The 16517-nt window shown below is 33.1% G+C and overlaps 1 protein-coding gene across 1 annotated transcript; it reads left to right on the top strand.

Annotated features, from left to right (window-relative positions):
• The first annotated feature begins 1515 nt into the window (after nt 1-1515).
• LOC120150085 (CBL-interacting serine/threonine-protein kinase 6-like) lies at nt 1516-3170 on the top strand. The gene has a single exon (XM_039162794.1). The coding sequence runs from the start codon at nt 1804-1806 to the stop codon at nt 3100-3102; it is 1299 nt and encodes a 432-aa protein (XP_039018725.1). The 5' UTR covers nt 1516-1803; the 3' UTR covers nt 3103-3170.
• The last annotated feature ends 13347 nt before the right edge of the window (nt 3171-16517 follow it).

Below are 16517 nucleotides of genomic sequence, written 5' to 3'. Positions count from 1 at the left end.
AAACCAGAAACACAAAAAAAAGTAGGTGAATACATAAATAAGTTACCCTTTTTAAGTAGACAAGTCAATTAATTGGATTTAAATCTCTTGGTATAAATATTGATACAATGTATGAGAGAAAGTGATTAAATGTTTAATATCCCGATATAATAGTATAGAAATAGCTGGATAATATATACATTTTATCAATTTATTAAAAAAACTAGACAAGTCAATTTAGGGAGTTAATTGTATAATACATTCTCAAACTATGATCATTTTTTAAATTGGTCCCTAAACTTTTAAATATTTAAATTTTATCCCTAAATTACAATTATCATTCTAAATTTGTCCCGAAACTTTTGAACATTTTATTTTCATCCTCAAACTATATTCTTCATTCTAAATTAATCCTCAAGCTTTTCAACATTTCAATTTCATCCCAGATTATATTTATATACTAACCGTATTCCATTTTAATAAAATCGTTAGGCCAAGCTATATTATTATATGTTTGAAAAAAAGTAACGTTTAAGTTAAAATATGGTTAAAACTAATTACATATTTGGATGAATTTGGGGATAAAATTGAAAGATTTAAAAGTTTAGGGGCCTATTTAGAATGCATATTGTAGTTTGAGGATGAAATTGGAATGTTCAAAAGTTCAAGAACTAATCTAGAATGAGTATCATAGTTTGAGGATGAAATTAGAATATTCAAAAGTTTAGGAACTAATTTTAAATAGAGATCATAGTTTGAGGACATATTATGAATCAACTTCAATTTAGGTTAAAAGTTTGATTAAATTTAAATCAATTTAAATTGATTAATTTAAATTAGGTTCGATTAAGTCGATTCAATAAAAGAAAACCGATCGGGTTTTCCTACTTATTATTTAATGAGATAAACATTAACAGCTAAGAATGATAAAAACGAAAACGTAATGATACTTATCTGAAAAAGACAACACTTAATGATATGTTTTGTAAGATATAAATAGATAATATTTACACCTAAGAATGATGAAAACAAAAGGTAAATATATCTTCATTAGTGAGGGATTCGATTATACCGCAAATTTACTTGATAATAAACTAAAAATTATTATATTAAAATATTTTGGTTTAAGATTTATACAAATTTTAAAGAAAATTATTAAAATTATAAAAAATGTTAAAAATAATATATTTTAAAAAAATCAGTTGATAATATTGTAATGTGATACTAACTAATGTAAAAAAAAATAAGTTAATATCGATCAAAAGAATGAACTGATAAAATTTTCAAAGTATAAAAATTTAGTTAAATATAAAAAATTAAAGATTTAATTAATTTGTTTTAAATAAATCCAAAAGGTTTAATATTCTTAAATTAATTTATTTAGTATATTAATAATGTATGATTATATGTACCTTGATTAAATAATTACAAGATAAATTTAATTTTAAAATTTATAAAAAAATATCTAATAAAATAATAGTTTAAATGTTTAACAGGAAGTGGTATAAATAGGGCACTGAGACAAGCAAAAATGAACTGCAAATCCTCTTGATATTTTAGAAATAGAGAGAACAAAAAGCTGCTAGGGAATGCAGAGAGATGAAAAGGGAATCGTTGAGAAGGCCTGAACTGTGCCGGCACGGTAAACGCTCCGTCCGCCGCCGCGACTGCCACCGTAAACACGTCGAAGACGGGTGAATATTGTGTACTCTCTCTCTAAAACCCCCCCCCCCACATCTCTGCTTCTAATCGCCCTCTTTCTTTTCGTTATCTAAAAAAAAGCTTTATTTTTATTGTTTTTCTGGGCTGTATTTCTCAACAAAAATGGCCGGAAAAGATATTAAAAGTGATAATCCCTTTCTTCTTCACGGAAAATACGAGCTTGGTCGTATGTTGGGTCATGGAACTTTCGCGAAAGTATACCATGCCCGGAACATCCAAACGGGGAAGAGCGTCGCCATGAAAGTCGTCGGCAAAGAAAAGGTTATCAAAGCCGGGATGATGGAGCAGATAAAGCGAGAAATCTCCGTCATGAAGATGGTGAAGCACCCCAACATAGTCGAATTACACGAAGTGATGGCGAGCAAAACCAAGATTTACTTCGCCATGGAACTCGTCCGCGGCGGAGAACTCTTCACGAAAGTCGCCAAGGGCCGTCTCGAGGAAGAAACGGCAAGAGTTTACTTCCAACAGTTGATTTCCGCCGTCGATTTCTGTCACAGTCGTGGCGTTTACCACCGCGACTTGAAGCCCGAGAATCTGCTGTTGGACGAAGATGGCAACTTGAAAGTTACGGATTTTGGTCTCAGCGCTTTCACCGAACACTTGAAACAAGATGGATTGCTACACACGAGTTGTGGAACGCCGGCTTATGTCGCCCCTGATGTTATCGGGAAGAAAGGATACGACGGTTCTAAAGCAGACACCTGGTCTTGCGGCGTTATCCTTTATGTTCTTATTGCCGGATTCTTACCGTTTCAAGACGACAACTTGATCGCCGTTTACAGGAAGATTTACAGAGGAGATTTCAAGTGTCCGCCATGGTTTTCACCTGAAGCTCGTAGGTTAATCACTAATCTTTTAGACCCGAATCCGAAAACCCGAATCACCATCTCGAAGATCATGGACTCGTCCTGGTTCAAAAAAACAACACCCAAAATGGTTAAATCCAAGGAAGAGTTCGAATTCGAATGTTTCAACGGTGACAAATCATCGAAGCCGGAAACTTTGAACGCCTTCCATATAATTTCTCTGTCGGAGGGATTCGATTTGTCGCCGTTGTTCGAGAAGAACAAGAGAGAAGAGAAACGAGAGCTGAGATTCGCGACGACTAAGTCGGCGAGCAGTGTGATATCGAGACTTGAAGAGGTGGCCAAGTCGGTGAAGTTCAGCGTCAAGACGAGCGAGTCGAGAGTGAGGTTGCAGGGTCGGGAATGTGGGAGGAAAGGGAAATTGGCGGTGGCCGCCGATATATTCGCGGTGACGCCGTCGCTGTTGGTGGTGGAAGTAAAGAAAGACAACGGCGATACGCTCGAGTACAACCAGTTCTGCAGTAAAGAGCTCCGACCGGCGCTTAAAGACATCGTCTGGACCTCGGCCGCCGAGAACTCGACATTTGTTTGATTTGTGTAATGATGTTTGTTCTTGTTTGAGTAAAGATTGTTTTTTTATGAGAAACAAAGGTTGTTCTGTATATGCTTGATGTGTTATCAATTGTAGTAACGGTTTTAGGTCTAATTTCGGTAATGGCCCCTCTCCTACCTCGGATGTGGAATTTAATCCCATACTTCAATTCGATTCTTTATTACACTTCATTCTAAAATTGAATAAATTAATCATTCTAAAAATTAATATTACAATTTAGTATCTTTTAATTTTAAAAATTATAATTAAGGATAATTAAGTGTAACATTAACATTTCCATCAGTTTTATATAATTTTAATTAATATTAATACTTAACATTTATATATTATATCAATTTTAATTTAATTCTAAAAAATTAACAAATCAAACCTCAACGTCTGTAAAAAGTGCAAATTGTATCATTCTTTTTAATATTTAATATATATTAAATTGACCTAATACATGAATATTAATAAAAAGTTTTATTTTTTATTGATTAGAATTTTGTAAAATCAATTAAAATATCATAATTTTAATTGTCTTTGATTATTTATTTTTAAAATAAAAGTAATGAGATTGAAAGGAAAAAATTTCAAAAAAATATCCCTTAAAGGTGAAACAATGAATTTAAAGAATTATTATTTTTATACTTAAACTATAATTATATTGTAAGTATATAACTTTTTTGATGTCTAATTGAGATTTTTAATAAAAAAATTAATGTAATTTTTAAAATTTTCACGTTGATAAGAAATCAAATGTCTTGTTAATATTTTCGTCTTAAAAAATATATAATTTTGACCTTTTACCACTTACCCTGAAAATATAGAAGACAGTTTTAAAATAGACCTCAAACATTTTATTTTATAATAAAACATACAATTTTGTTTTAAACTTTCTAAAAGAAGTTATTTGAAGACCCTATAATTTTAATGACCTATTAAAATTTTGTAATATAATTATAATTTATAAAAAAATATTATTACAATTTTAAAATTTTATATTTTATTTCTATACCTTTTACATTTTATTGATCAATTTTAGAGGCGTTTGCTCCCCCCTCAATTATTGGCCTACAATTCAACCAAAAAAGAAGCATCATTGGTTGAAGGAGCTTCTGCGGTGCAGCGACTAAAACCGGCGTTCGGTTAAAATTTAGATCGATTATGTTATATTATTTAACCGGAAATATTATCAATTACAATAACATATTAGGTAGCGCTTATATAATAAAATAAGCATTTAACCGAAAATATTATTAAGTATAATAACATATTAGGTAACGCTTATATTGACCTATTATCTAAGTAAACTGGTATATTTATACCGGTAACATTACAAATTTACCTATTACATTATAATTATCGGTTTCGATTTTTTTGGATCGATATAATTTTAAATGTATCGACACTTTATGCATGCACCTCGTTGGTCCTTCATTCTGGAAAAAAATATCAACACAAAGTTAAAAAGTGTTGATACATAATTTAGACCTATTTTCTCATAAAACCGGTATATTTCTATAGGGTACATTGTAAATTTACCTATCACATTGTAATTATCGGTTTCGATGTTTTTGGGATCGATAATTTTAATAAATGTATCGATACTTTATGTGTGCACCCTGTTTGACATTCATTATGGACAAAAAGTATCGACACAAATTTAAATGGTGTCGATACTTTATGCTGACATATTTTCTCATAAAACCAGTATATTTATACCAGTTACATTGTAAATTTAACTATTACATTATAATTATCGGTTTCAATGTTATTGGATCGATACTTTTAATAAATGTATCGACACTTTATATTCTGGACAATAAGTATCGACACAAATTCCAAAAGTGTCGATACATTATGTTGACCTGTTTTCTAATTAACCGGTATATTTATACTGGTTACATTGTTAATTTACCTATTACATTATAATTATTGGTTTCGATGTTTTTGGGGTCGATACTTTTAGAAAATATATCGACACATATTTAGCTAGTTATTGTACATACCTAAATATGTCATGCGAATTTAATGTTGTACCCACCCTTTAACTACCACTAACAATACAACATCCTATTGAAAGCACAACTGAAACATGTTCAATGAACCTTTACTTACATCTCCATCAACTCCGAGACCACTGAACTTGCACAACAAAATTTTTGCCATGGATCATACTGATGCAGACAATGTTAAGCCAACCGAAGAATGCCATGAAGTACATAATGTTGATGAATCTGACAGATTAGTTGGTCAGCTCTTCTCTTCACGTGATCAAACTTGGTACTTTTACAAGGGATTCGCACGGGAACATGGGTTTAGTGCACATAAGGGAACAACACGGCTTGACGTGGAAGGGAATGTGAAGACACAAGAATTTTGTTGTTCCAAATAAGGGTTTCGAGTATCAAAAGTCAATACTGTTGATCGTCAACGTGCTCATACGCCAATCACAAGAACATGATACAAGGCTAGAGTCGTAGTTACAACAACAAATACAAATGATCAGTGGGTTATAAGTAAGTCTTATCAGAAACATAATCATGCATTGTGCACACCTGCTATGACACCATTTATGCGTTCTAATAGAGCTGTAAGTAAGGTTGATATCGATGAGGCAACAACATTGAAAGAGGTCGGTGTTGGAACGTCACAAGTAATGAACTATTTAACGCAGCAGGCAGGGGGCTATCATAATGTTGGATTTACACATAAAGACCTGTACAATGCACTTCAAAGAGGTAAAGCAAAGGAAATCGTCGATGGAGATGTGAATGCGCTTATTGCTTACTTTGATTATAAGAAACATGATGATCCCGGGTTTTTTATGACATACTCGGTAGACGAATTAGAGGTATTGTATAATCTTATTTGGTCGGATTATACATCGAGATCAGATTACACATGCTTCGATGATGTAATTACGTTCGACACAACATACAAAAATAATTTGTATGGTCGACCAATTATGCCTATTGTCGGTGTCAATCATCACCATAACACAATTGTGTTTTCCACTGCAATAATCACTGACGAGACGTCCCAATCTTTCGGGTGTGTGCTATAGAAGTTTTTAGAAGCCATGATGAATAAATCGCTTATTTCAGTTGTCACCGATGAGGATAGGGCAATAGAGAGGGCTATCAAATCTGTTATGCCTTATGCTAAGAACATATTATGTTTTTGACATTTTTCTCGCAATGCACAAGCTAACATTGGTGACCCAAAATTTACAGCAGCATTCTCAGAATTCAACGTCGAAAAGCATCCAAGGGTGATTGAGAAGGGAAATACTTGGCACTTATGGGCACAAGCATATCTAACTGGTCATTTCTTTGCCAATATTCGCTTAACACAAAGGTGCGAGTCTATGAATGTTTCACTCGCGATTGCACTGAAACACAAAAAGACATATTTAGATGATGTTCGTGCAATTGAAGATGGAATTAGTAGAATGCGTATGAATGAGTTGAAAGTGGATTACTTAAGTTCCCAGACGAAGCTCTTCCAGATCACAAAACTGGTCGACCTTGAAAGCCATGCTGCTGAGATTTTTACTCGCGAATCTTTTCGTGCATTCCAAGATGAACTTCAACAGGAGACATTATACCGGATTCAGGAAGAGATTCAGTCCTTATCAGATGAATGTCAACATTATATTTTGACAAAGTACATAGGAAAAAATAGGACATTTGAAAATAGTTTTGATTCTCGTACGGAAACCTTAAATTGCTCCTGCAAAAAATTCGAGACCGTTGGACTTCCGTGTCGCCATCAACCTCACATTTTGAAGCACTTGGATTACACATATTTGCCCGTGACTTTGATTCAAAGTAGGTGGACTAAGGATGCGAAGGCTTCTGCACCCAAATTTTGTTGACTTGAATGTGCCTTCAGAAGTGATGCAAATGACAAGGTTCGCTGCTCTACGTTCAACGTCAAGTAGGTTTTGCTATATTGCATCAAAGTCAGACGTGTTTTTCAAAACCGTAAGAGATGAGATGAAAAAACTAACAGAAGAATTTGAAAACTCGTTTGGTTTGAATGATTCAGTCAACCAGAGCAGTGTAGTAAACAACGTTCGCGACCCTCAACAAAAACAAAGCAAGCGAAAAGAAGTACCGAAGAACAAGGTCGAGAAGAAAATTAGGCGATGTGGGTACTGCAACGGTGAGGGACATAACAAACTAACATGTCCTCAAGTCAAGCTCAGTTTGAATACAAGCATACAACCTACATCAATTGATTTTTCGAAGACGTAATGGAATGGCCATTCAGTCCCGCACGCAATGACAACGATCTCCATATATCGTAAGTATCAACATGACTCCTATTGTGTATAAGAAACATGTACAACAACCTATTGCTAACTTTTCTCATCTCATACATAATTACATTCACATACAAAATTATAAATCATATACAACATTATAAATCTTATGCAAAATTAAACCTACATTAACAAAATTTCCTTTCTTAATCTATTTTGATTGTGGCTTACAAGACCGTTTAATATTTCATCTGCATCATCACAAAATGCCAAACAATCTGTAGACTAGAGTCTCCCGTAATCATGGCCAGAATCAGTTCTGTAACTGGGATTATCCAGGTTAATCATGTTGACTGCATAGCCAATAAAACTTGGGGGTCCAAATGGTAAGCTAGGAATTGGTAAGGCAAGTTTTCTTTGAGGGTTTAGGGTTTAGAGTCCTCCGACATAAGGAGTGCATGATTGAACATTACATATAATACTTGTATTCAGTTGTTGAAGAATTGTTGTTAATTTTATATAAGGATAGTTGTTATGATATACGTTCACGTTTCGGGACCAATTAGTTAGATGCATGTAGTAGCCTATATCCTCGAGGCAAAGCACAAGAATTTTGAAACTTAAATATTTACCAAGAGCGGTAGCTTTTGCTCTGCAAGAAGACCGAACCTAGAATCAACTTTGCAATCATGCCTATCATGATGAAGAAAACATGCTGAATAATAGGATTTGCACACAACTGCAAGTATTTTAAACCCTAAACCCAACTTTGCAATCATGCCTATCATGCTGAAGCGTTTAAAATGCTTGCAGTTGTGTGCAAATCCTATTATTCAGCAGGTTCTCTTCAGCATGATAGACATGATTACAAAGTTGATTCTAGGTTCGGTCTTCATGCAGAGCAAAAGCTACAACTCTTGGTAAATCTTTAAGTACCAAATTTCTTGTACTCTGCCTCGAGGATATAGACTACTGTATGCATCAAACTAATTGGTCATGAAATGTGAACGTATATCATAATAACTATCCTTATATAAAATTAATAACAATTCTTCAACAACTGAATACAACTATTATACGTAATGTTCAATCATGCACTCCTTACGTTGGAGGGCTCTAAACCCTAAACCCTCAAAAGAAGCTTGCCTTACCAATTCCTAGCTTACCATTTGGACCCTACAAGGGGTTTTATTGGCTATGATGTCAACATGATTATGAGATTCCTTTATCCTTTCGCATTCAATTAGACTGTAGAGATTTGAATCAATTAAATTGGATTAAATACTTTAATTCAATTACCATTTCAAGAACAATTACATGAATACATTGATACTTACTGGTCGCTTTCGATTTTCTTCAATATTGATACGTTGGGGCTCCATTTGAAGGTCATCATCTTCGCAAACAAAGATTGAACTTTCAACCTATAACCATTCAAAAACAGCAAACTTTAAAACCTAACCCCTTTTTTCGAAGACTAACATTCTAAAACATTAGGGTTTCAACAACATACATATCAAACACATTAAGGGAAAAAAGTTTCCAATCTGGAAATCATACCCTAGCATTCGATAAATTTATACAAATAATTGATCGTAACCGTTATGAACTGGTATTCATCGGAGTGGAAGAGAAAAGAATTGCCTTTAGGGTTTATCGATTTGGGGTTTGTATAGCGTTATATAAATAATGAAGGAAAAATGCGTAGTTTAAAGAGTATCGACACAATTTATAAGTGTCGATACATTATGTTAACCTATTTTTCTCATAAAACGGTATATTTATACCAGTTACATTGTAAATTTACCTATTACATTATAATTATTGGTTTCGATTTTTTTTGGATCGATACTTTTAATAAATATATCTACACTTTATGCGTGCACCTCGTTGAGCAAACAAAACATCACACAAAAAGTATCGACACAAATTTAAATGGTGTCGATACTTTATGCTGACCTATTTTCTTCATAAAATCGGTATATTTATACCGGTCATTGTAAATTTACCTATTATATTATAATTTTCGATTTCGATATTTTTTGGATTGATACTTTTTAAAAATGTATCAACACTTTATGTGAAATTTTAAGTTTGGAAACTTTATGTGTCAATACATGTTTGTAAGTTACCGATATTTTAAGTAGGAATAATCAATGATAACATGCATATTAGTTAAGTTAATAAGTTTTGAAAAAGGTAAGTTGTTACCTTATAAATGAAATTTGAAACACTCCCGATGTTTCCATTGAGTAAGTTGTTATTTGGATGGAACAAAGGCTCGGGTTAATATTTATAGTGGAGACGAAATTTATATTGAAATTTAAATTCAAACTCCAATTATATGAAATGAATTTGAAATGCAGTGTTAAATTGAACATGAAATTGCATAATTGATTTATACTGTTCAAGTAACATGCATTATGAACCATCAAACGGGTAAAAGACAATATTGATTGAGTTCAAAGCTGAGTTGTGAGTTGATGAGGTTGTCACACTTGTCACATTATGGGAATAAAGTACTCACATGAAAGAGATAGATAGATTGTTTTGTTATGCACAGCCCATCCCATCCAAATGAAAATATACACACAATATAATCAAACCAAAACATACATACACAACAAATTTATACATAACAATGTTCAAATAATGTACCCACAACGAAATTAATCCGATGAAAAAGGGTTATTTCTAACGAAGTCCGGAACATTAGGCATCTTCAACAAATTTTCCAAATACTCTCGTATGTTACCGTTGTTTTCTGAGGACATATATAAATAATTTCAATTATCAAACTAATGAGGTGCAATTTTACTAAAAATAAACTAAATTTGCATAAGCAAGAATAAATTTGTGTCATACCTAGAGCATTGTCGCCCGAATGGGAAGCCGCGTCAAAGGAATGTGGACATATGTAATTGTATTTCTATATAAACACATAAATTATTAATCAATCAATGTATAACACCTGTTTAACTGGAAAAACATATTGCATAAATGTAACTTACCGAATTATAAATTTTTTTTTCCTGAATCATCGACCAACAGTGTATTTAGGTCGTTAAAATCAGGAAACGCGTTCTAAACATCATTGAGATCTTTACAGTAGGTAACATTATCGTATGTTTTACAATTTTCTTGATCATGTTCACAAACAGTCGAACATAAATATGTAGGAATCATAGACAAATAAAAGTCAACAAACTGTAATGACATTCATCTTACCCAAATGAATAGAAAATGGTCAGTCAACAAAGGTAGTTTCTCAAGTACATGGTAAATGTTATGTCTGAGATTGTAATCAAGTTTGAATATTAACATTTAATTGTATATTAACAATTTTGGCTACAGTAATTCAATTGCTCAATTGTTCTAACCTCATCTTGGAAGACAAAATGACAACAACAAAATTGTCTACACAAAAATACATAAATTCATATAATCCTGTTCTAAGGACAACATCTACAACATGAAGAAAATGAGATTAAAGTTCTACGCTTATATGTTAAAATAATGGATACAAAAGAACATAATTAAAACATTTTGGTTGTCTTGGGAAGTAGGCAAGGACACCATTGACATAAAAATTACAAGTTTTCTTATAGGGGACGTTACAGACACGATATACTTGTTTGGATCATCATCATCATCATCGTCTTCATCTTCATTGACCGCTTGGTTGTCCACATCTGTTAAAAGAAAATAAAATACATTTCAGAACGTGTAAATGTTTAGAAACATAAATAATTAATTACCTAACTCGTTTGATGTCGTTGACGTAATTCGTCATGCAACATGGAGACTTCATCGCGCAATGATGAAATATCGGCTCGCATTCCAATCACAAGAGAATCAATATGCTCCCGAAAATTTACCATGTATTCCATCACCGTCTTAATTGTGACATCCTCTCCAACTAGAGTTTCTTCCATCATTGCGTCTCCCATTGGTTGGTCGTCTTCAAGGCCAATGGGTTCCATGTCCTCCCTCTCTTGAAATAATCTGACATCCTTGACACGCTTCCAACCGACATTTTCAATAAAATCATATCCCATTTTTTTAATAAATAACATGTCAATCTTGCGGGTTAATCGAACAGGGGCGTCATGAAAAAAATCAACTTCTTTCTTATTCAACAGATGAGTGATGACACATACATATGGTAGTGAAGTTGAAATTGTTGCTCCCTTTGTGACCATATATAAATTGTATTAAATATCAGTTTAGCAATGTTTGAGCCGTTTTGGATTTATACTTTTCTATCCACCAATAAGCGCTGTCTCGAAACGTTGAATGTTTTCCCCCAGTAGGTCGGATATACCAAGTGAGCATTTTGTGAAACACTCTCGACTCTACATCTAGGTGAATTGTGCTATTTCTAGCAACCCATTGTAATGTAGTATCTAAATCATTTTCATCTGAATCCCCTTTATTCATGACACTAGACCCTCCGCAATAGTATCCGGAGATATATATATATCATTCACCATGACATGGGTATTAATTCCTATTATATTAGTCTTATTAGGCTCGTGTTGTAAGGAAGCATTGTTGTAGAAAACTCTAACTAGGTTGGGGTAATATTTTGGTTCTACACCAAGGAATTCAAGCCAACCCCAAAATATAAATGTGGATTTAAAACTAAATGCATATTTATCATCGAACAAGAAACCCAGGTCAATGACACGTTTGGGACGATCTTCCTTACTTTAAAACTCCTCTGCCATATTTATTTCTTCGCATCGGATCTAAAGTTCAGAGTTTCGAACGACCTGATTTCCTCAGAAGAAGCGCTTGTTTGAGAAAGAGGTTGTGGTTGAGAAGACATGGCTTGAGAAGAGCTTTGAGAAAGACTGCTCTTCTTACGCTGACATTTTGGAGCTATTTTGGGTGTGGATGCTGTTACATTGGAACACAAACACATTCAGGAAAAAAAACTCCAATCTGGAAATCAATCAAACCCATTAAATATCGATAAATTTACTGAATATCTTATCGTCACTATTATGAGAACGCTGGTATTCGTCGAGACGAAAAGTTCTCTTATGCCTTTAGGTTTAGGGTTTATCGATTTAAAGTTTGTATCTATTATAATCTATAAATAATGAAGGGGAAAAACATGTAATATTTAAAATGGTATCGACACAAATTTAAAAATTGTCGATACTTTATGCTGACCTATTTTTTCATAAAACCGGTATATTTATACCGGTTACATTGGAAATTTACCTATTACATTATAATTATCGGTTTCGATGTTTTTGGGATCGACACTTTATGGGTGCACCCTTTTGGGCATTCATTCTAGATAAAAAGTATCGACACAAATTCCACAAGTGTCGATAAATTTTATATACATATTCTCTCATAAAACCGATATATTTATACCAGTTTCATTGAAATTTACCTATTACATTATAATTATCGGTTTCGATGTTTTTGGGACCGACACTTTAAAAATGTATCGACACTTTATGGGTGCACCCTTTTTGGGCATTCCTTCTGGATAAAAAATATTGACACAAAATCCACAAGTGTCGATACATTTTCTAGACCTATTCTCTCATAAAACCGGTATATTTATAGCGATTACATTGAAAAATTACATATTACATTATAATTATGGGTTTTGATGTTTCTGGGATCGATACTTTTTATAAATGTATCAACACTTTATGTGTGCACCATTTTTTTGGGCATTCATTCTGGACAAAAAGTATCGACACAAAATTAAAAAGTGTCGATACATTATGTAACATATTCTCACATAAAACTGGTATATTTATACTGGTTACATTACAAAATTACCTATTACATTATAATTATGGGTTTTGATGTCTCTGGGATCGATACTTTTTATAAATGTATTGACATTTTATGCGTGCACCCCTTTTGGGCATTCATTCTGGACAAAAAGTATTAACACAAATTCCATAAGTGTTGATACATTATGTAGTCCTATTATCTCATAAAACTGGTATAATTATACCGGTTACATTGTAAATTTACATATTACATTATAATTATGGGTTTCGATGTTTCTGGGATCGATATTTTTTATAAATGTATCAACACTTTATACGTTCACCGTTTTGGGCATTTATTCTGGACAAAATGTATCGACACCAAATTAAAAAGTGTCGATACATTATGTAGACCTATTCTCACATAAAAATGGTATATTTATTCCGATTATATTACAAAATTACCTATTACATTATAATTATGAGTTTCGATGTTTTTGGGACCGATACTTTTTATAAATGTATCGACACATCTGCTTATCTATTTTTTTAGAAACTTTTCGTTTGGGAACTTTACGTTTGGGAACCATACTGGACAAAATGTTAGAAACAAATCTTTGTGTTTATTAATTTTGTCATTAAAAAAGTCTATTTTTACCACCTACATTGTAAATTTACCTTTTACTTTAAAGTTATTGCATTTTGTAGTTATTGTACATACCCTCAATATGGAATGGCCATCAGTCCCTCACATGATGACAATTATGATGACATTTGGAATAATGCAGACAACGATCTCCATATATCGTAAGTATCAACATGACTCTTACTGTGTATAAGAAACATGTACAACAACCTACTGCTAACTTTTCTCATCTCATACATAATTACATTCGCATACAAAATTATAAATCATATACAAAATTATAAATCTTATACAAAATTAACCTTACATTTACATCATTGCTTTCTTTTGTTATTCTTGTGTCTCATGGCAGCTTTTGTTATCTCTTCTCTTAGTTGATTTTGATTGTGGCTTACGAGATCGTTTAATATTCACGATCGATCCCAATGTCCAACAACCTATATTTCAAATTGTCAGTACGTTAAGTATTGTAAACCACAACATTCAATCTACGACTTTTAACAATTTAACCGCAAACGAATTTTTAATTCCACTTACAAAATCACCAGTTGCCCCTGTAGAACCGATCGATTCCATCCACATCATCACATACATGCCGCAATCATATCTGTTACAAAATTTCAATACCACACTTGTCAATTATGAAACATACATAAATTAAGCTTTTTATTTATGATAACATCTCATACCCATTCAATTGCTCGTTCCTCTTATGCTCCACAAATTTGAAATTTTTCAAGGGGAACTTTCCTAGAGATCCACATACTTCTACCCAATTGTGTTTCTTATTATAACTATCTAATATTTTCATCTGCATTAAAAAATATAAAGGTATGATCCAAACAAATTATGCATTATAATTTACATAATTTCCTTTCATACATAGCAATCTCTTAGCACATTCACTCTCTGTGGAGCTGCTTCAGATGTAAACAGACTATCATATATTGTTGCAACACGATCTACCATATCCAACACCAACAGATACCAATGTGAATTATGGTAGTTTATTGTGATCATGATCTGAAACAAATTTCACACCCAATTTAACAAAATTCAACATTATATATCCGAAAACATCATTTGCAATTCGTATGGTGTCTTACCTTCTCACAGTCGGTGAATTTCACATAGTTATCCAATATGGGACCCCAAAAGCTAGCAATACCCTCAACACTTACTTTGATGTTGGCATCCAATGCCTGTTGCTGCAATTACGACAATCATTATTAATTTACCGTCTATAACACTACTTTTCAATATTTATTAATTCAACTGACCGCTAAGTGGTATGGAAGGTAGTCAATCCTCCGAATGTCTTTTTCGAATTGTAGCATATTGTCCAGGTGAGTAAATCAATAACCTAACAAAATTAATTACACAATCAGAACATATTCAATAGGTTTTAACATTTTGTACTTTCTACTTACCACACCGCCAACCCATTCGTATGCTTCAACGTTGCAATGTCGGATACACTAGCGAATTGATTTCCCATTGAGATTACAGAATATCTGTATGAATAATTAGGATTAATATCTTGTTATGAAATATTTAAATATCACTCACAAAGCAAAAAAATTCACTTACTCCGATTCTAACCCACTATTCCATAAATAATCACACATTGCAGCTTCGAGGTCATCAATTCCGCTTGGAATATCCGCTTTTCAACCTACAATTTTACATATAAATTTTTGTCACAACAACATGATAAATATCAAATTAAGTTCTTCTTCTGGGGTGTAGGACATTCCAAATCCAAATCTGCATCTATAACACTCTCCGGTGTATAGATCACATCGACATCATTCCTCCTCATTTCCTCCATCTTTTATTCTTCCTCCATCTTTTCTTCTTTATATTTTTTCAGTTCATCGTATTTTTGCTCTACATAGCTTTCATCTCTTTTATTTCACCCTTCAATTTTTCCCCTTCAACCAAGTTTTCCTTAACCACCCCCTTCACCCCCGTAAGTTCACTCCTCAATTCCACAACCTCCTTCACCACTCCATCAATTTTTTTACCCGTCACCATATTAAGTTCACCCCTCAACACCTCAACTTCTTTCACCACTCCATCTATTTTTTCTTCCACTTCCCCCTTATGCCTCTCAAGTGCCTTTCGACTCTTGATTGTCTTTGCATGATATCAAATTAGATTTTTTTATATCAGCCAATTCAGACATCAAAATGTCAAATTTACTATGTTTTCCCTCACCATCATCCCTCACCATTATCTCCCAATACAACCATCTCTTATTCCTTCTCCTCTGCCTCCACTGCCTCTTTCCAATAACCTTCAAAATTAAATTACAATATTAAGACATTGATTATATTCTTAATATTATTTAATTGTATTTATTACACTTTCTTGCTTTCTCGGTCTATCCAACTTCAACTTCGCCATCACTCTAACCACCTCTTCCTTCCCCCATGCAAGGATGCGTGCCACTCCGGTTCTTTCATAAGCCGACACTGCCTCACAGCCCGACCAAAAATCAAACAGTGCAACCTGCATTTATAATAAAATTTATCATTTTATATAATAACTATACTATCATTTTATATAAAAAACAAAAACGTTCTTCAACTCATTTACCTCTAAGATTGCTATGCACCCTTTGAGGTATCTCTTACTGCCTTTTTTAAAGGTGATTATTGATTCAATCAATCTCGAATGGACATATTCAGCTCAATTGAATTCACCCTTCAAGCCTTCATCGCAAATGAGCTTCATATAGTCCTTG

This window comes from Hibiscus syriacus, unplaced genomic scaffold (genome assembly GCF_006381635.1).
Source record: "Hibiscus syriacus cultivar Baekdansim isolate YM2019G1 unplaced genomic scaffold, ASM638163v2 tig00111013_pilon, whole genome shotgun sequence".
Taxonomy (NCBI): Eukaryota; Viridiplantae; Streptophyta; class Magnoliopsida; order Malvales; family Malvaceae; genus Hibiscus; species Hibiscus syriacus.
This window is presented reverse-complemented; position numbering and strand designations above follow the sequence as displayed.